The 21970-nt window shown below is 40.7% G+C and overlaps 1 protein-coding gene across 1 annotated transcript; it reads left to right on the forward strand.

The window, feature by feature from the left end:
- The first annotated feature begins 276 nt into the window (after positions 1–276).
- LOC148349353 (lipase member H-like) lies at positions 277–20631 on the forward strand. The gene is made up of 11 exons (XM_088321031.1): positions 277–401; positions 3299–3382; positions 11223–11593; positions 11652–11760; positions 14420–14521; positions 14591–14680; positions 17097–17264; positions 19118–19207; positions 19320–19428; positions 19511–19684; positions 20412–20631. The coding sequence occupies exons 2-11, from the start codon at positions 3310–3312 to the stop codon at positions 20494–20496; spliced, it is 1371 nt and encodes a 456-aa protein (XP_088177157.1). The 5' UTR covers positions 277–401; positions 3299–3309; the 3' UTR covers positions 20497–20631.
- The last annotated feature ends 1339 nt before the right edge of the window (positions 20632–21970 follow it).

Raw genomic sequence — 21970 nt, forward strand, 5'->3', positions numbered from 1 at the left:
AACGGGAAAGGTCCCCGGTTCGAGACCGGGTGGAAACATTTGTTGGCCTTGAGAGGAATGGGCGCCACCAAGCTGTACTTGCCCAAGACACGCCACTAGTGGTTCAGGGTCCCACCCAAAACACAAAATAGAGCTAATACCAGAAGCAGTAGAAGCAGCAGTTGAGTTATATCATCCTCTTTCGTCGTCGGTCCTCAAACACACTTTAAAGCTCACAGGAATGCATTACCTGCGAGCACAATGACCTGGGGCAAGGGGCGTGGCCAAAAAGTAGGCGGGGCCTTCAGTCTCGCAAGTCTCTGACTTCCTGAAAGCAGCAGAAGCGCTACAACATGTAGAAGAACAACATTGAAGTCTTGGACTTTACCGGACCAGGAAGCCAACACTTCCACCCCACTAAGGTAAGACTCGGGAAAAAAAATATTATTAAAATTCACTGAATTCCAGATCAAGAGTGCAGGTGGGGATTAGGACATAAAAATATGCAAGAATCTAAGAAGTATAAATAAAAACAATGAAATACAAAAAAACGTGTGGCCCTGTGACACTGACGAGAGAAAACAATCAGTCATGCATATCCTGTGTGCCAATATAGGCGGGTCAGTAGATGAGTAACTAAGTTGGCCTGCTGAGGTCACAAACTTTTACTACTTTTAAACTTTTAGGACTCCAAAGAAAGAGAGATAATGGATCAAATCACATCATTGTTGACTCCTGTCATAGGAATAAATCATTGGATTGTACAGTATTCTCACAAATTCCGCGGTCAATCTGTCCTATAACTACCTGTATTGCCATCCTGCAGTAGAACCGTCAGGGTTGGGTAGGGTTACTTTAACTGGATTACTTTCAATTACTTTCGGATTACTCCAATACCAAATAGGCTAATAAAAGACAAAAGAAACTAAATATGAATAAAATGACAAAATGTTGTGCAGGCTTGGGGAGTAACGGAATACATGGAACGGCAAAAATGATGTTGGCAAGCTGTTTGGATTTATTTTCATTTTGTCGCATTTTATGATAGTGAGTTTTATGACAGAGATCAAAGCCGGGAGAGAAAGCTTACCACGTGTTGTGAGTCATAATTTTATTCATAATTACTTTTTTTTTGTCTTTTATTAGCATATTTGGTATTGGAGTAATTCAAAAGTAATAGAAAGTAATCCAGTTAAAGTAACCCTACCCAACCCTGGTTATAAGGGACTTTTCTCACCCCGGGCACCACCTCTTGCACCTGTTGCCCTCTAGTAGGCGCTACAGGTCACCCAAAACTGGGAAAAGTCTATTCAAATTATGTATTTTTCTTTCACTGTTATTATGATTTAGGCCACGACGTTGGAAATATGATTTGCCTATTTATTCTGACGGTCTTTTATTTTTTAAAGCCTTTATTAAATGTATCTAGGTTTTTCAATGCTTTTTAGCTCTAGAACATTTTTTTTTTCAGTTAGAGTAGTTTATTGTCGTATCGTGCCGTGGGAAATTATCTTATTGCTTGCTATCTTTATTTGGATTTACTTTTAACGGAGATGAATTGGCACCCACTGGTGGTGACCTTTGGGATTTTTTCGATGAGAGAAATTTGTTGATATTCTATGTCCGGGGTGTCAAACAGATCAGGGCTGCTAAGGGATTGAATTCGGCCCGCGAGACAATGCTCGGAGAAGCGCAAGAGAAAAACGAGCTGCAGGTGGAAATATGTCCACTTGATGTTGTCAAAGACAGGTGCCTCTTACAAACGCTGTACTTGTGTTTATTTCTCTCTCTCTCTCTCTCTCTCTCTTCGTCCCTTTTTCTCTCAATCTCTATCTTTCCCTTTCACTCTCTGTCTCTCTTTTTCTCTTTTTTTGTTTTGTCTCTTTCTCTCTGTCTTTTTAACTTCTTTTGCTCTCTCTTCCTATTTTCCTATTCTCTCTCTTTTCTCTCTTTCTCTCTCTTGCTAGCTTCCCCCTTCTTTCTTTCTCTCCTTTTCTCTTTCTCTCCTTCTCTTTTCTCTTCTCTGTTTCTGAGCCATATTTCTGGCATTTTCCATACCTAATTTAAGCTACCTGACTGTCTGTAAAAGATGTGTTCGCATTCAATGTCGTTCTGGCCCGGGTGAGTGGAATGTCTTTCTGGGGAAAATGCAGAGTCAACTAAACAAAAAAGTGCTGAGTTAGATTTCTGGCATTTTTTTATATCTAACGTAACCTACCCGACTGTAAAAGATGTGTTCACATTCAATGTCGTTCTGGCCCGGGTGAGTGGAATGTTTTTCTGGGAAAAATGCTGAGTCAACAAAACAAAAAGTGCTGACTCAAATTTCTGGCATTTTTCATATCTAACGTAACCTATCCGACTGTCTGTATCAGATGCGTTCGTATTCAATGTCATCCTGGCCCGGGTGAGTGGAATGTCTTTCTGGGGAAAATGCTGAGTCAACAGAACAAAAAAGTCCTGAGCCATATTTCTCGCATTTCCCATACCTAATTTAAGCTACCTGACTGTCTGTAAAAGATATGTTCGCATTCAATGTCGTTCTGGCCCGGTGAGTGGAATGTCTTTCTGGGGAAAATGCAGAGTCAACAAAAAAAAGTGCTGAGTCCGATTTCTGGCATTTTTTTATATGTAAGGTAACCTACCTTACTGCCTGTAAGAGGTGTGTTGATATTCAATGTTGTTCTGGCCTGGGTGAGTGAAATGTCTTTCTGAGAAACCCGCTAAGTCAACAAAACAAAAAAGTACTAAGTCAGATTTTTGGGCATTTTTTATATCTAATGCAACCTACCTGAGTGTCTGTAACAGATTTGTTCATAGTTAATATCGTTCTGGCCCGGGTAAGTGGGATGTCTTTCTGAGAAAACCGCTAAGTCAACAAAAATAAAAAGTGCTGAGTCATATTTATGGCTTTTTTTTAATATCTAAGGTAACCTACCTGACTTCCTGTAAGAGGTGTGTTGATATTCAATGTTGTTCTGGCCCGGGTGAGTGGAATGTCGTTCTAAGAAAAACGCTAAGTCAACAAAACAAGCATTTTTCATATCTAAGGTAACCTACCTGAAATATTAATATTTAAACTCCTTTCCCCTTTTCTTGGGTGGACAGGAACACAAACAGACAAACAAACAGATAAAAAGATACATATATATACATATATATATATATCAATATCCAAAAGAAAAACATTATCAACACCCTTGCTTTGCTCCCAGGTGATACTAACTTACAAACTCTGTAAAACCCAACTGAAAGTGGAACCACAATGTAGCAAGGAAACGCTACCATTAGCAAGCTAACAGGTGTTTTTGTTTTTTAGCGGCCGGCAGAATGATGTGGCCCACCTCAGCTGGGTGGCCAATCCTGACGCTCATCCTGGTTGCGACTTCACCTGGATGCCAAGGTAAGAAAGGGCAGACCATCCATACCACATGTGTCAAACCCACGGCCCGTGGGCCAAATGTCGCCCATCACATCATTTTATGTAGCCCAGGAGACAATTCTCTGAGAAGCACATGAGAAAAATCCCGCAGTTTTAGATACGTCCACTCAATGTCGCCAAAGCAGGGTTTCCGAACGCAAACCACTACCATTAATCAACCAGAGAAAATTGGAGAAACACTCTTCCAAGGGGTTTTACTTCAAATAAAAGCGACGGACGCGCTGTTTAGGCCAATATGTAAAGTGAGAAATTTTGAAATAGCACCTGGATGTTTTAACAGAAGGTTGAAGAAGCTTTAACATAATTGGGTTTAAAAAATTCGACGATGCTAGTTTTTGGCGTACAAAAACACGCTAGTTTTCTCCGTAACAGTGGACCCAAATGTGTAACGTTTCACACAACACCTTATTAAGGGATCGGGGGGATCAGGGAGAGAGGAAAAAACAGAGATCTGGTGCTTGCTGGGCAGGTGGAACAGGAACCCCCCGCGGCTGGTGACAGGTGGCGAGGCGGACAGCCGGGGCCGGAGAGCAGAGCGTGATCGTGGATTGGAGCAAGTCGGGTAGCCGAGACAGGAAAACGGAGAGTGGTCGTGGATCGGAACAAGTCGGGTAGCCAGGGCAGGAGAACCGAGCGTGGTCATGGATCGGGAAAAAGTCGGGTAGCCGGGACAGGAGAACAGAGCGTGGTTGTGGATCGGAACAAGTCGGGTAGCCAGGGCAGGAGAACCGAGCGTGGTCATGGATCGGGAAAAAGTCGGGTAGCCGGGACAGGAGAACAGAGCGTGGTTGTGGATCGGAACAAGTCGGGTAGCCTGAACAGGACAACTGAGCGTGGTCAGGGATCGGAACAAGTCGAGTAGCCGGGACAGGAGAACAGAGCGTGGTTGTGGATCGGAACAAGTTGGGTAGCCTGGACAGGAGAACGGACTTTGATGGTGGATTGTAACAAGTCGGGTAGCCAGGACAGGAGAAAAGAGCGTAGTCATTAATCTGAACAAGCCGGGTAGCCGGGACAGGAGAATGGCGCGTGGTCGGGGATCTGAAGCAAGTCAGAGAACCCGAGACGATCAAGAAGCCAGGATGAAAAGTGCATGAGATGAAGTACGCTGGACAGGTGGAACAGTAAGCCCCCAGCGGCTGGTGACAGGTGGCGAGGCGGACAGTTGGCTGACGAACTGACAAAGAGTGACCGAAGAAGGAGCACTTAAATAGGGAGAGGGATAAATAGGGCACGAGTGGCAGCTGGGGCTGAAGGAGTGAGCGCAGGTGAGGGTAATCAGAGAGCAACTGACCGGACCGTGACAACATACATGCTAATCATATAGAAATCACAAAAAAGCCAAATGTTGGACAATAATCTTCTGTGAAGCTTTGAGACCCCTTGTAATAAAGAGCTCACAAATAAACTTGACTTTATTTTGTTCTCGATTAGCACTTGAAGAAGAATGGCGGCCTCGCTACACAGAAATGCTTTTAAGAGTATTGCGCAAGACCGCATGAATGGCATTTTTTAAACACATGTGACTTCTTATCTTTCTTTTCACTTTTGATTTTCAATGTCCTTCATTTATATCACAGTTCACAGTTCCCTTAACCACTTGGATAATAGGGACACCACTTCCTGTAATGTGTCTTGGGCAAGTACAGCCTGCACCCATCCCTCTCCAGGCAGTTTTTTGGGGGTGGGGGTTTGCTTCCCCACAAGAAACAAATAATACTGGTTTCGATGGTTGCCAGTAGCAGGAGCTTTACTGATTCAGCACCTTCATCATCTGGTCGCTGTTGTCTTTTGGTGTAAAGTGCTACCCCGCTGTTCAGAGATGAGCCACAGCTCAACATAAACGGGCGTGTGGTGTGGGACAATACTGGTTTTAGGTCTTAAATCACTTAGGAAAAACGCTTTGGATGCAAAATTTAGAGTAGGCCAGTTTTGTTCAAATTCACGTTGCACAATACGGATTTTTCTTAATAGACAAACTTTGTGGCAATGACTTTACGCCCTTTGCTTTTGTGACACATTAAAGGATCTTTGTCCCGTAATGCACTTGGTGTTTCCTACATTTTTGTATAAATATTCCAATAATTGATGTATTTGAATAAACATCGAGAGAGATATATTGGCTGTAAAACAACTCAAGGCCACAATGAGTCACATTAAGGCCCAATCGAACAGCTTCCATTTTATTTTGTGATTCACGAATGCATCATCATCACTGTCAGGTTTCGGTGTGGCAGAAGAGGCTCCGCCCATGAATATAGAAAACAAAATACAATTATAGTAAACCAACGATTGACAGAAAAGGAACTAGTGTTGCAGTGTTGAGAAACAGAACAAGAAAGTTTACTGGAATCTTTAAATACAAAGAAAACAAAGCTACACTAACAAAGGCTTGACAAGGCATCCCTGCTACAGCTAACTAGATCCGAATGAACACAACATGAAAGGAAGACAAAACAGACTCTGGTGGAACACAAATGAGATCTAACAGAACAAAAACACGAGAGGGAATAACACGGGACATGTTGGAACACTAACTAATAGAACAAAACATGAATAGACATTAACTAGCTTTAACTTAACAAAACATGAAAATAAGGCAACGCAAGATGCGTTGTAACACTAACAAGGTCTAACTGTATAAAACATGAAAAAAACACCACAAGATGACACTGGGACTCTAAGTAGTTCTAACTTAACAAAACATGGAAGTAAGATGACGCTGGATGTGGTTGAATACCCACTGGCTTGAAAGTACAGGAATGGAGAGTAAAATTTTCACGTGAGGGTTGAACAACTACACCATGTTGCAACTTCAACCAGCTCTCACCAAACAAAACAGGAAAGAAAGACAATGCGGGGTATGTTGAATACTGACTACTTCTAACTGCACAAAACATGAAAGTACAAGGATGGAGGAGAGAGATATTAATGCATAGATCAAACAACTACATCATGTTCCAACAGCAACCCGCTCTAGCAGAACAAAACATGAACATAAGACTACAGGATATGTTCGAATACCAACGAGTCATAACTGAACAAAACATGAAAGGACGGGGATGGAGATGACACCGACTGGATCTAACAGAGCAAAAGCATGCAGGATATGTTGGAACGCGAACACTAACTGAACAAAACATGAAAGTCAGTCAGAATGTATCTTGCTGGACTCAGCCAACCTTCAGTTGCTTTTAATAGCTCACAAACTAGTCAGCAATTTCCAGGGAGGGGAAAAAAATGACATTGTGCAAAAGGATTTCAGGGGAGAGGCAAAAGAGGTTTCGGAAGACCGGGTGCATTCCTGGAATGCTTCGTTAGCAACACCAAAGCTATTCATGCTATGCTAGCTCTTTAAATCCTGTTCTCCAGATGAGGGCAACAAGAATGGTTGAGAATCAACCGAAAGAATCAAGAGTATTCAAGCGACCATTTTGAAAATGTCCTCCTTTTCTTTTTTTTCCTGATGCGTTCCTTTTCCCTTATTTTTTCTCTCAATTTCTCCTTTTTCTCTTTTTTTCCTTTTTTCATTCCACGCAGAAGGCCGGGTAAAACAGCTTTAAGAAATATTGATTTAAGTACTAAGCAAAATACATGAATTATCAAATAAACTTTTTTTAAAGATACATTTGCAATTAGTCAACATGACCTAAAGCATGGGTCTCCAACGTGGTGCCCGCGGACCTATTCTCAAAATAGCTAATTTTCTAGTAAAAGAATCTAACACTATTTTTAATGAATAACCCGTTTATAACATAGTAACAACATAGTCATTTCCAGTTTATGTACTCCATGGGGAAAAAAATAATATATTCAATTATTTAAATGATTAACTAAGAGAGTAGAATCAGAATTTGTTTGTGCATTAAAGAAATTCATTTATTTAACATTTTATTGATTTATTTTAAAGAAAATACAACAAACTAAATTCAAATTTTTGAGTCTTATTAGATAAATGAGAAAAAAATATATTTTTTTTCTAGCTAGCTAGCTATCTGGCTACCTTTTTAGCTATTTAGCAAGCTATCTAGCTAGCTTTTTGCACATTTTGCATGCTATTTAGCTAACGTTTTACCTTTTTGCTAGTTATCAAGCTAAATTTAGGCCTTCTTTCTAGCTAGCTATTTTGCTTTTTAATTTTCTGGATAGCTATCTGGCTTTTTGCGCTTTCAGCTAACTATCTTGCTCCCTTTGAGTTTTTTACACCTTACTAGCTGACTATCGAGCTACCTTTTGAGCTATTTAACAAGCCGTCTAGATAAGTTGCTATTTTAAAAAATGATATCAAACTGGGTTCCCGTTGCGCTAATTAGTAACAAAAAGTAGCTTGACGCTTAAAAAAGCTTGAAGACCCCTGACCTAGAGAGAGATGACATCATGGTCAACCATCTTGCTGCTATGGGTACCCCCCAGGAAAACAAAAACCTTGAAAGGCTGGGCAAAACAGAGACAATAAAAATGGTGCTCTGCACTTATTTTGCTTGCCTGACACAATACAGCGACATCTAGTGGTCCAATATGACACTCAGTCCCCTTATGTCATTCAGGCTGTGGTGTCCTTTTCTTGTAAAGACAAGAAAACACAAACTGAAAAACAACTTATGATGCCTCTGGTGGTTTTTTGGTCACACAACACGTATGTCACATTACATACGTGACACATGAGCGCTCTCACCTGATTGGTTAAGACAATACACGCACTTCCTGTTTGGGTACTGTTGTGTAGGGGGAAACTGACCAGTTTGGTTTTGGTATATTTAGGTAGGGCAGCACGGCGGCGCAGTGGTTAGCGCTTTTGCGGCACAGTTCATGTCATGGGAACCTCCTGCGTGGGTTCAAATCCAGCTCCAGATTTCCTGTGTGGAGTTTGTATGTTCTCCCCGTGCTTGCGTGGGTTTCCTCCGGGCACTCCGGTTTCCTCCCACGTTCCAAAAACATGCATTTCAGGTGAATTGGTCGGTCCAAATTGTCCCTAGGTGTGAATGAGCGAATGAGTTGTCTGTCCCTGTGTGCCCTGCGATTGGCTGGCAACCAGTTTAGGGTGTCCCCTGCCCACTGCCCGGAGATGGCTGGGATGGTCCCTAATGAGGATAAGCGGTACGGCTAATGAGAGATGAATGAGAGGTATTGATTACGAAGTAAAACACACTGATAAAAACTAGTCGGAGTTTGTTTTTCAGCTTCCTCCAACCTTCTATCCATTAATCTTGATTCACTCGCGGCTTTATGGTTTCCATGTTCATCTGCGCAGCGTAGAAATCAACTCACGCCGGCGGACGAAAACGAGAAAAACGTACTTATGCATTGCAGAAAATTTGTGACTGGATGTTAATGTGGATTGCAGATGATTTATGAGCCACCATAGTTATGTCAAGGCCAGCACACAGGGTAGACCCAATCGCGTAACGAATTCTCACAATTTTATTGAAAGAAAGAGGAAGGGCAGCGCCCACGATCCAATGTCCACTGAAACGTGGGAAGCAAGTCGTTCTCGCACTCGGATTGTGATCCGAATACGGAAGTGGATCTTCCGTAGCCAGTGATAGCGGTGTCAGGGACGGAAAAACAGGTCGGTAACCGGGACAGAGAGAGCAAAAGTGTGATCCGCGTCAGAAATTAGTCAATTTTATGGAATGAAGATGATTTATGAGACCATCAATCCATTATCTGCATCGATTATCGACAGTAGGGTCGCAAGGGTGCTGGAGCCCATCCCAGCAATCTTCGGGCTGTGGGCAGGGGACACCTTGAACTGGTTGCCAGCCAGTTGCAGGGCACAAAGAGACAGACAACCATTCACACACTCATTAACACCTAGGGACAATTTGAACCGACCAAACCGAAGGGCCTGGAGGTAACCCACTCAGGCACGGGGAGAATATGCAAACTCCGCACAGGAAGGCTGGTAGCTGGATTTGAACCCTTGACCTCAGAACTGTGCCGCAGATGCGCTATCCACTCAGCTGCCGTTCCGCCCTTACTTAAAACATGTCATATATAATTGATTATGGTTGATTTATTCATAAATCTAGGATATGTACATAGTGTTTTCTTTTTTGCATAGAAAGATTTTGTTTCTATTGTATATTAATTTTAAACTTATTTTATAAACATTGTTCACCGGGGTTGCAAAGAAAATTTCATTGGGCTTTTAAGTTTACGAAAAACAATCCTGAATCTTTTGACCCACCATACATACAAATTATGGACAACTTAGTTAAAATTTGTAAATATTCTTTTTCTTTTTGTACATACATAATTGATTTATTTGTATTGTTTCCTGGTTTTAAATCTATTTTATTATTATCATACAGCAGTTTTGATCAAATATTTATTTTCATTTAATGTTATAACAATGAAGACCTTCTTTAATCTTATGACCTGCCATATTTAGGAATTATGGATGATTTATGACTCACCGGTTTTATATCGGGTCATAAATCAACCACCGGGAATGTTAAGAATGTGGTGACGTCATCACTTTGGAATGCAGTAATGTTGGAAATTCCAGGAATGTGGGGTCGTAAAACAATAAAACTCGACAGATTTATAGTCCTTTTGATAGAAGCTCGAATAAATATTTTTTTTCAATTAACTTTATAACATTAAAGACCATCTTTAATGTTATGACACGCCATATTTAGGAATTACGGATGATTTATGACTCACTGTCTTTATATCGGGTCATAAATCAAACACCGAGAATGTTAAGAATGTGGTAATGTCATCACTTTGGAATGCAGTAATGTTGGAAATTCCAGGAATTTGGGGTCATAAAACAATAAAACTTGACAGATTTATGGTCCTTTTGATAAAAGCTTGAAGAAATATTTATTTTCAATTAATTTTAAAACATTAAAGACCATCTTTAATGTTATGACACGCCTTTTTTAGGAATTATGGATGATTTATGACTCACTGTCTTTATATCGGGCCAAAAATCAAACACAGAGAATGTTAAGAATGTGGTGATGTCATCACTTTGGAATGCAGTAATGTTGAAAATTCCAGGAATTTGGGGTCATAAAACAATAAAACTTGACAGATTTATGGTCCTTTTGATAAAAGCTGCATTCTATATTTCTCACTGACGCTGTATCCTGGGGTTCTAGTGAGCAGCAATTGAGGTAAAAGTGCTGATAGACATGGACAAAGGAAGAAGTTCTTTGTGACTGGACGCTGAATTCTACCTAGTGTTAGGAAATAAATTATTAAAATGTAGCGTTTACCAAATTGTACGAATTAATTATCTGACTCCATTAACCAAACACCACCTAACAATGCGCACTTTTTGGGAAAAGATGGACAAGAATGGCTGACATTTTCACACGGAGGCAGATTTATTTTCTTAAAGTATTTAACTAAGTGAACTCTATCTAATTAGACGAATTAGCCGAATTAGTGTCTCTCGAGTCTCCGTCAAGCCTTCTCGTTCTCCCTCGATCTTCTCCAGTTCTCCCGGCCCACGCCTTTTTCTGCAAGCCAGCGCCCCGGCCCCTCCCATGGACGCGTCAGGAAAAACCCCCACGTGGGCTCCAAGGCTCCACCACCTTGCCTCGATGTCTGGACCCCGAGCGTTTATCAAATCAGTGCCTGGCATCCTGCGTCTGGCCTGTCCTGTTATCAACAGAACTAAACAAAACATTCACATTCGGAACGGTCATTGAACTTAAGCCTTCGGTTTGAAAATCTTCATTGCATTCAATAAATGTAACTTGTATGAAATCCTTTATAGTAAAATGTATAAAATCTTTCACTAGCAACAAAAAAATCAGGTGTGAGTTTGTCTTTTTTTCTCCAGGCGAGAAATGCGCCGACTTGACGGATTTGGACCTGGCCCACGCCATCATCGGGACCAGCCTGAAGATCCGCTTGCTGCTCTTTACCAGGACCAAGCCCCAATGCGGTTCAGTTTTATCCCATGAGGACTTGGGGGCCAACCCCGACTTCGACTTGTCCCGGCCCACCGCCTTCATCATTCACGGGTATCGGCCCACCGGATCGCCGCCCGTCTGGGCTCACCAGATCACAGAACTGCTTCTGGTCCGGGCCGACCTCAACGTCATCCTGGTGGACTGGAACCACGGAGCCGCCAACCTTAACTACTTCAAAGTTGTGGAGAACACACACAAGGCCGGACACAATCTCACCGCTTTTGTCCGACTCATGAAGGTACTACCAAAGAAAACATAAAATCGAAATAAAAAGCTGAGTCTTGGCATGCTTACAGGAGCACGGTGCCTCGCTCAACGACCTCCACATGATTGGAGTCAGTCTGGGCGCTCACATTGCCGGTTTTGTGGGCGCCAACTTTAACGGAACCATCGGAAGAATTACAGGTGAACGTCTCTTTATGACAATTCAAAACGCCAACGTTTCAGTCGATGGGAGTGCTGAGGGAAATCGCAAGTTTTCCAACCTGGGAAAGCAATTTTTATGATTCTAGCATGTATAGTTACAAAGTTATTGTCATTATTAAATGATGTTGTTTTTTTAGAGAGCCGAAAAAGCCGGTTCTCTAAAAAGAGACGGACTTCCTTTCACTACACAACTACCACATGAAATCCGATGTTTTTTAAAACCACATGTATTTCAAATTTACTCATTCAACCCCGCCTGTTGTTTTCAGATCAGAATGATTTACGACGTTTCAATTCAGGTTCGGCCATTGCGACTTGAAGATTGTATTCAAAGAAAATTCAAAACTATGTTGTAATTTGGCCTACTGCTCTGCTTTTGTTTTGTTCACGTGTTATCGGAATGATGCATGATGGGAAATCCCCAGGCGGCAGACGCATGCATACAGTAGCATCAAACCGCTCGCTTTGTTTGCAACGAAAAAAACGATACCGAGATAGAGGCTACCGCGGCGAACTCGTTTGACTTGATTGATTTGCCGTTTCGTGATAGTCGGTGTATACCGGATGGTACCCATAATTGACAAATTTGCATTTTTCCGTACAGATTTTCTTGTACGTCGTACACGTCTTAAAATGCATAATTAACGTAGTTTGTACAAAAAAAACGGACACGTTGACAGGTATGATGTTGTATCCTCGAACGCAGCTGTTACACTTAGTGGGGGGGACCCAAGTGCAGGGGAATCAGGAACTGAGGCAGGTGTGCTCCAAAAAAGGGATGGCATTTGGTTCAAAGTGTCGAACAGGGGTTCACAAAAAAAAATGTCCAAACAAAAACAAACCTGACACGAAATGCAACTGGAAATGGGGATGCGAGGAACAAAGTAACAACCAAACAAGTGGGCACTAAATTATGAAATCAAATGTCCTAACACGAAACCAGAAACAAAGACAAACAAACCTGGTGTGGTGGTGGAATTGCAATGAACAAAGTAACAAACAAAAGCAAATGGATGCAAACAACTAACAAAACCAGAAACAGGAAACAAAAAAAAATCTTATGTAGCAATGAAAGTGGAAAAGAAAATGACCGGACGACGTGTACTGTGTAAAACGGCATTATAACGGGTCAGGATGATTAGGGACAGGTTTATAGTGATTGCACACACGAGTGCCTAGTTCCAAATCAGGTTGGCTCCCTCTAGTGGAAAGTGGCTTATTACAACTTAACAGCAGCAAAATCACATATTGTGACGTCGTGACCAATGTTCCCTGTAATTTTCCACGGGTCTGAGCGTTCACACAAAGTCGGTGAGCAACGCTTGAAACAATAGTGAGCAACGGCAATCCCAAGTGTGGCAAGATAATTCATGATCAAACATGTCCAAAACTTAACATCAAGTTACATTTTGCTGAGTTTCCGGCAATGCTAAATGATTTTTCTCTTTTGAATGAATTGACTCATGTATTATTGCAAAGGTTGTACGGCCTACAAACGTCGTTTATTCTTACAATTCTTTCACAAGATATCCATTTCTTTTTATTTCCTGATATATTTTGTTGCATAATATTAACATTTTTGGGGGCTTATTGAGTCGGTTGTAAGATACAGAACTGTACTTAATCACATTTTTTAGTGGAAGTACAATGTTGGCAACAAGATTCACTTGACATAATTGGAAATTATTTGAATGCAACACAAACTTTTTCTTCTTTTTTTCCGTGGTTTTTTTCTTTTTTTTTTTTAGATTCCTTAAAAAAAAGTCTCATTGTGTTTATTTTTTCCGAGCTGATACTTTTTTCTTTTTGTTCTTTATTTCCTTTTTTCCTACGTTTCTTTCTTTTCTTTTTTTCTGGCTTTTTTCCAAAAAAATTCTTCTTTTTTCTCTTCCTTTTGTTTCTTTTTTTCTCAGCTTTTCACTACTTTTTCATTTTGGTATTTTTTTCTTTTTTGTTCTATTCCCCCCTTCTTTTAAGTCATTTTGTGCATAATTTTACATAATATTTGGTCATGTTGGGATTAAAGAAGCGAAAACAACCCGAAGAGCCAATTAGGACCCGAAAGAGCCAGTTCCTTTTAGTGAGCCGAGCCGAAGAAGCCGGTTCTCGACAAACTTTACTAACTTTCCTCAACTTCGTTCTACTTCGACTCGACTTCAAAATACCGCATTTAGGACACAACGTGTATTTTTACCTTCATGCACTGTAACTTTGACTTAAGTCGCTTCTTAATTAGTCATTTTGAGCCCTCATTTTTGTGCACTGGCTAGTTTTCTTGTGCGCTGAGAATGTGCGAGCAGTGCGCAATTGCGCACGCGCGCAGCTTATAGGGAACACTGGTCGTGACTCTTGAACTTATGCTTGGAAAACTTTGCTGCAATGCAAAACTCTTTCGCATCTCTCGTGCAATTGTTTTCCTCTCTTTTCCCTGTGTTATAGCAGAGTTGTGAGGACCCAAGCTCTGCCCCTTAAAAGGTGCTAATTCACAATTTTAAAGAAGAGGATGCTTCTGTGTTTTAGCACTAACTCTAGGCCTATAAACCTTTTTTTTAAAACTCACTCAATTTGGTTGAAATATTTGAATGTTGGCAAAGTGATCGGACTGATTCTATTCCTTCTGTTTGACACATTTATGCAGCCTTGGACCCAGCAGGGCCCCTGTTCACCGGGGTCCCTCCGGAAGGCCGTTTGGACCCCACCGACGCCCAGTTTGTGGATGCTCTGCACACCGACATGGATGGTTAAAAAAATATAAAAACATTTTTAAAAAAGCAGATTCATGGCATCAATGACGTATTTTTTTGGGCAGCCTTCGGCCTCAGAGAGACGGTCGGTCACATTGATTTTTACGCCAATGGAGGAAGTGATCAGCCAGGCTGCCCCAAGACTATTTTCTCGGGTAAGTTTTTAATTCTTTGCAGGGTTTGTACGGGTGCTTAAAATCCTTAAAAATGCTTATTTTTAATGACGTGTTATCAAGGATTGAAAAATGCTTGAATTTTGGGTGAAGTGTTGGTAAATGCTTGATACGGTTGCCATGTTTCTCAACAAGTACACTTAGAAATGATGCCGACACAGCTCTCTGGTGGCTTCACGTTGCCATTGCATGTCTTCTTCCACATGAAAAACTACAGATGGTTGCCAGGTCTGTAACCTTGCTGGCAGAGGCAGCAATTGCATATACATCACCTCTTTCATGCACCCTGACACTTAAGGTATATGAGGCGAGACTGGTGCAGAAGACGACAGTTAAGCCTTGGAAGCGATTGGCCCCGATGGAGTGCACGGTAAGGGGCTCAGAGCGTGTGCCGACCAACTGTCTAGAGTACAGTAGTCACAGAAACTTCCACAATCATCTACATTCCCAATAAGACAGCAGCAGACAGCCTCAATGATTACAGGCCTGTTCTCAGGAAGTTCTTTGAGAGACAAGTGTCCATACACATCAGGGCCTGTCCGCCACCAACTCTGGACCCCCGGCAGTTTGCCTACAAGGCAAATAGATCAATCACGGACGCCAGCCTCATAGCACTCCACTCTGAGGCACCCGAGGCACCAAAGGAGCTTCGTGTGGCTGCTCGTCTTAGACTTCAACTCAGCCTTCAACAACATCATCCCAAGGATCCTGGTGAAAAACCGCTACATCCGGGCCTCTCTGTGAGTGGTTAAAGGAATTCCTAACAGATCGTCCACAATCCATCAAGCTAGGTAATCACTGCTCCTCCACCAACACCGGTTCCCCTCAAGGGTCTATATACTCGACAACACCCCAACCCATTCCTTGATTAGCATCATCAAATTCACTGATGACATGCCCGTGGTTGGACTCAGGGGTAGATGAGCCAGACTACAGGGATGAGGTCAAAAGACTAACGGCATGTGTTAAGAGAACATCCTCCCACTGAACACAACAAAAAGCAAGGATATAATCGTGGACTTTAGGAAGGGCAGAGCAGAACCAGCCCTACTTTTTATCAATGGGGACAACGTAGAAAGGGGACACTCCATCCGATTCCTAGGCGTGCAGATCTCTGAGGCCAACACCATGGCGGTGATCAAGAAGGCCCAACAGCAATTCCACTTCCTGAGTGTGCTCAGGAGGAACTACCTGAGGGAGAAGCTGCTGATGATGGTGGCACCAAGAGCATCCTAATGTACAGCATCACTGCGTGATAAGCTGGATGCTCTGCAGTGGACAGGAAAGGCCTACAGAGGATTATAAACATGACCCAAAAGATCACCGGCTCTCCCCTGCCCAGCCTGGGAGACATTGCCAGCTCTCGCTTCCTCTGCATACCTAAACACATCCTGAAAGACTAGTTACGCCCCAGCAACCACCTTTATTAACTGTTATCGTTGGGCCGACAGTTCAGATCCCACAAGGCTAAAGGATAGCTTCCTCTCCAAAGCTATTAACACGCTAAACCACAGTTTTGGAACAGTTTTAAGTGAAATATCCAAGTTTAAGTGCATTACCCCAGTTTTAAGTGCAATATTCTGGTTGTGTAAAGTTTAAGTTTTATTTTACAAGTGAATGCTTTATATTTGAGGTGAATTCTTTACATTTTTCTGTATATTATATTCTTTTTCCAACTGGAGTGGAGTCCTAATTTCGTCATAGCAACACAATGATAAAAACGGTGATTATGATTCTGATTCCCTTGTGATTAACAGCAGCTGGCATTAGTTTGTATAGCATTGTCTTACATCTAGTCCTGTAAAATGGGTCAAATATTATATGATCTCTGGGCAAATATTTCTGTGTTAATATTTCGATATTATAGTATTAATGAAGTAGTATATTTGTGGAATTATTTTTATAATATTGCTGTAGATTTATGTCATTTTTAATGTTTGGTATCACATTTGTACCGTTTCCGTTGTCTTTTTTTTTTCAGAATGAAAGCAAAATAATAGTTTTAGGACCTTTGTAAGCACTAAATATGATATTGATTTTGTATCATTACTGTAGTATTTTTGTGATATTTGTGTGGTACACTGTGAAGCCCTTGGAGACTCTTTGCAATTAAGGGCTATACAAGCGTCATTGCCCCCTACGTGTTGCGCTCAAAGGTGTATTAGTTCAAGGATTACGCTTATATTATAGACATTTTATTATTTGGCCGTGTAAAAAATTGATGTAGCGTTTCCCAGTGATAAATTGTAACGGAAAGGGCTCTTCTTTTAATGGTACTGGAGAAATTCAGTTTAGCTTTGAAAGTCCTTAAAAAGTGCTTGAATTGGGCCATGATACGGGTATATGAACAATGTTCTTACGATACCGGTTTCATTTTTTCATTTTTTTGTGTATGCAGGAACCGATTACTTGAAGTGCGACCACCAAAGGTCCGTTTATCTCTTCAGCGAGTCTTTGAACGCAACCTGCGGTAACCGGGCCTTCCCATGCACCTCCTACAACAAATTCCTGGACGGCGAGTGCACCAGCTGCGAGAGGTTCGGGGACGTCGGTTGCCCCGTTTTCGGTACGCTCGCAATTTACATTGAAGATCGTATTTCAGAACGGATGGGAAGAATTTTCAGATTTTGAAAATTGTATTAGTAGGAGCATTAGGAGCGCCTTTTTTGAAGGGACATGATTTCACAAGGGGCAGCACGGCGGGGCAGTGGTTAGCGCGTGTGTGGCACAGTTCTAAGGTCTCGGGAACCTCCTGTGTGGGTTCAAATCCAGCTACCGGACTTACTGTGCGGAGTTTGTATGTTCTCCCCGTGCTTGCGTGGGTTTCCTCCGGGCACTCCGGTTTCCTCCCACATTCCAAAAACATGCATTTCAGGTGGATTGGCCGGTCCAAAATTGTCCCTAGGTGTGAATGAGCGAGCGAGTTATCTGTCCCTGTGTGCCCTGCGATTGGCTGGCAACCAGTTCAGGGTGTCCCCTGCCCACTGCCCGATGATTGCTGGGATGGGCTCCAGCACCCCCAGGACCCTACTAAGGATAAGCGGTGCAGATGATGAGATGAGATTATTTCACAAGGCGTTCGCTCCCAAAGACAACTACTGATGTAATAAGTCATTGACCGAGTCGCTTGTTGTCAAAGACAAGTACTGACGTCCTGAGTCGCTTGCTCTCAAAGACAAATACTGACGTTTTTAGTTGTCTGCTGCCAAAGACGACTACTGATGTCCTAAGTTACTTGTTGCCGATGACGACTACTGACGTCATAAGTAGTTAGCTCACAATGACGATTTGTGATGTCCCAAGAAATTGGCTGCCAAAGATGACTACTGACGGACCGAGTCGTTTGAATCCAAAACGACTACCAAAATACCTAAGTCTCTTGCTACCAAACGACCAGTTATGTCCTAAGTATTTGGCTGCTAAAGACGACTACTGACGTATTGAGTCGCTTGCTGCCAATGACAACTAATAACGTCATAAGTAGTTGGCTGCCAATGAAGATTTGGGATGTCCTAAGAAGTTGGCTGCCAAAGATGACTATCGAAGTCACATATCGTTTGCTGACAAAGATGTGTTTTTTTTTTTTTTTTTTTTGGGTGGACCCTAGTGAAGGGAAGCAGGAACAAAGACAGGAGTGCTCCAAATATGCATGTATCGAATAACAAAACCAGAAACAAGGTGCAAAACGCCTCTCCCATCCATTTTCCTCTCCAACGTTCGCTCTCTGGACAATAAACTGGACCATTTAACAACTGGAAGTGGCATCGAACTGCGAGATGACGAACTGCTGCGCTAAAATTCTGACGAAGACATGGTTAATCTTATCTATCCCGGCTGACGTTCAAAGAAACTGTGCGGGTCAGATGTATCGACATTTCGTTCTGTATACACGTGTACAGGAATGACAATAAAGTAAATCTGAATCTGAATCTGAAACAAACAAAAAGGGGTCCTAGAACTAATAGAATGTGCAAGTAAAATCAAACCTAACAATATGCAAATCAGAATCAAAGACCAAACTGGAAATGAAAATGCAAGAAACAAAGTAACAAACAAGCAAGGGGTCACAAAATAAAATCAAGACAGACAATACCCAAACCAGAAACAAAGACCAAATTGACCAAATCAGATGCAAATTCAGTGTGCTGTCCAAGCAGAAAATGTAATGGACAGGTGTGTGGAGATTGGGCTCAGGTGTGACTTGCTCCACACTTGGTCGGTGCCCTCATGGGGGAAGTGGCGTGCCAGATCCTACCAAGATGACTACTGACCTCAAGGGAAGGTTACTGCCAAAGGAAACCACTGTAATCACAAGTCATTCGCTGCTGAAGACAACTACTGACGTCAAAAGTCATTGACTGTCAAAGATGACTACTTAAACCGTTAGAGAACATTGATCGTTACATTTTTCTAATCCAGGTTACGACATGGACAAGTGGAGGGCCGTTTTATTGAAGTTGGGCCAAACCAAAACCTTCTTTTCCACCAATAAAAAGGCGCCATTTTGCAGTGAGTATCAGAGACTCTTTAAAGATCAAAGAGGAGACTTTAGAATCGGTATTGGCAAGACCAGGCTTACTGCTCATTTTCCAAACCAGAAGCGGACATTTTATTGTTTCAGAGGCCAGCTACAGACTGGACATAGTGGTTTGGAACCAGGAAGAACGCTGGGGCTACATCACGGCTAAACTTTACGGCAACGGTACCGATGCTGTGGCAAAGATTGATCAGTAAGTCCGAACCTCCTTCAATTTGTGATGACGTCAAAGTACTTTTTTTAGCCAAGCTTTCTCTTGCTTTTCCCAAATCTAGCCAAGCGTCCAAGTTCGAGAAATTCACAGAAAGCACCTTGCTGGCCCAGTTCGACACGGACCTCAGGTCCATCAATAAGATGTCCCTGATCTTCTCCACCGGCAACGTTTTCAAACCAAAATACAAACTGAGAGTTCTCCGGGTCCGCCTCACCAACCTGGAACGCCCCCAAAGGTATGCTCACCTGGAAAACGGCCATCTTACCTTATGTTCTGCTTTCCGTGTCTGTGTGTGTTTGTGCTACACCCTTTAGCCACAGTCCTCTCAAGGGTAATCCCAAAAGCTCAAAAAAAGCAAAATGTGACGAGATTGTACAATTTTTTACATAGTATATGTGTAGATATATGGATAATATATATATTTCATTAGTATACTTCAATTATTTTCCATGATAATGCATTTTGAAGCAAGCATGTCTTGTCATCCTGAACTGTGATGTCATCGGAGGAACACCTGCAACCTAACAAGCCGGTTGCCATATTGCAGGGGTCGGCAACCTGTGACACGCGTGCCAGCAGGGATTTAACCAGTGCCTCTCGAGCGCATGGCAAAGTAATAAAAATAATAATTATTTTTTTTAAATGGGCAGCACCATAAAGTCATCTAATGGTCAAGTATTATGCATTGTACCTTTAATAGTTGAGTAAATAAAGTATTACATTTGGACAAACTCACTGCACTATACAAACTCAACACTGCCCTCTAGTGGCCGGAGAGAGTATTAAGTTTGCATTTATTAAAAAAAAAAAATCATAACTTTGGAAAAAAAAATGACCAAGAGACTCACTCATACTCATAAACTCATGGTGAGCCGGATTAAATCATCCAACGAGCTGGATCCGGCCCACGGGACGTAGGTTTAACACAACTGCCTCATCTTAACCTAACTTGTGTGTTTCAGGCCGCTGTGTCGCTACGATTTGGTCCTCCAAGAGAACCAAGAGCTTTCCTTCTCACCGCTGCCCTGCCAAGAGTCTAACTTCTGAATTTGTCTTTTTTTTTGTATTATTTTTGGATGATCTGAAAAAGAAAAACTTCAGTATTGTTTGCATTGTAGACAATCAGATAAATATATTATTTATTTGTGCGGCATTATGAATAAAAAAAAATATTTTACAATATTTTGGTTGATGACCATAATTTTTGGGGGCTCACGTTACGAAAAAAAAAACTTAAAAGATTAGACCATAGTGAGGATTAAAGATATCCAAACAACCAAACAAACCCATACATAAACAAATAAAATAAAAAAGGCAAACGAATAAATACATAAACAAATCAATCAACATACAAACAAACTGACACATAAACAAACAAAAATAAATACACAAATAAATAAACACATCAACAAATAAAAAACACATTAAAAAAAATACATAAACAAATAAACACAAACAAAAAAATAAGTAAACACACACACAAATGAAAATAAACACATAAATAAATAAATAAACACATAAACAACTAAAAATAATGAAGAATAAATAAATAAACAAAAAAATAAACACATAAACAAACAAAATTAAATACAAAAATAAACAAAAACATAAACGAACAAAAACTAAAAGAAAAGAAAAATAAACACATCAACACATACAAAATGGATGAATAAATAAACACAAACAAACAAAAATAAATGCATAAATAAATAAACTCATAAACAAATAACAAATAATAATTACATAAACACAAATAAATGAAAAATAAACAAATAAATAAACACATAAACAAATGAAAATGATACACATAAACAAAAAATTAAAAAATGAACAATAACACATCAACAAATAAACATGTCAACAATTTAAAAATTACAAAACAAATAAACACATACACATTAAAAAAACAAACAGTAAATCAAACATTTATTTGAAAAAAAGAGAGTCAACTTCAAAGATAAATATTCTTCTAAATCAGATAAAATTGGCTCATTTGTTCCCGAAAATGACAATGTAAAAAAAGATGGCTCATTTCAAATATTATTATTATTAACATAATATTTTGATGAAGTCCTTCAACTCTTCAGCCTAGCCAGAAGGTGGAGAGAAAAAAACAGACATTTAAGGTGTTTATTTTTTGATAAAACTTGGTTTTGGGGGGTCTCAAGAAGTAAAATAGTTTGGTGTAATAGTTTTCATGTTTTAACAAAATGTAATGTGTCAAACCATTTTTAATTTTATTTGAAGGAGACGTACGGATTTTGGAACTTAGCTACTCTCTGACGCCATGTCTTGGCTTTTGTCATGCAGTATATTTTAGGATATAGGGGCAACAATTTCTGATAAGAGTGACAGCTTAAATAAGCAGTATATTTTTTTACATTTTTTTACATTTAACATATTTTAGCAAAATGATAAAACCAGTATTTTTACATTTTAAATAAAAGATTTTCCCTATTTTTATATTATTTGGGAAAAATATCTATGAATATTATGAAGCAAAAATAACATTAAAAGACTT

Source organism: Urocampus carinirostris, chromosome 17, assembly GCF_059441175.1.
Source record: "Urocampus carinirostris isolate Australia breed hairy pipefish chromosome 17, RoL_Ucar_1.0, whole genome shotgun sequence".
Taxonomy (NCBI): domain Eukaryota; kingdom Metazoa; phylum Chordata; class Actinopteri; order Syngnathiformes; family Syngnathidae; genus Urocampus; species Urocampus carinirostris.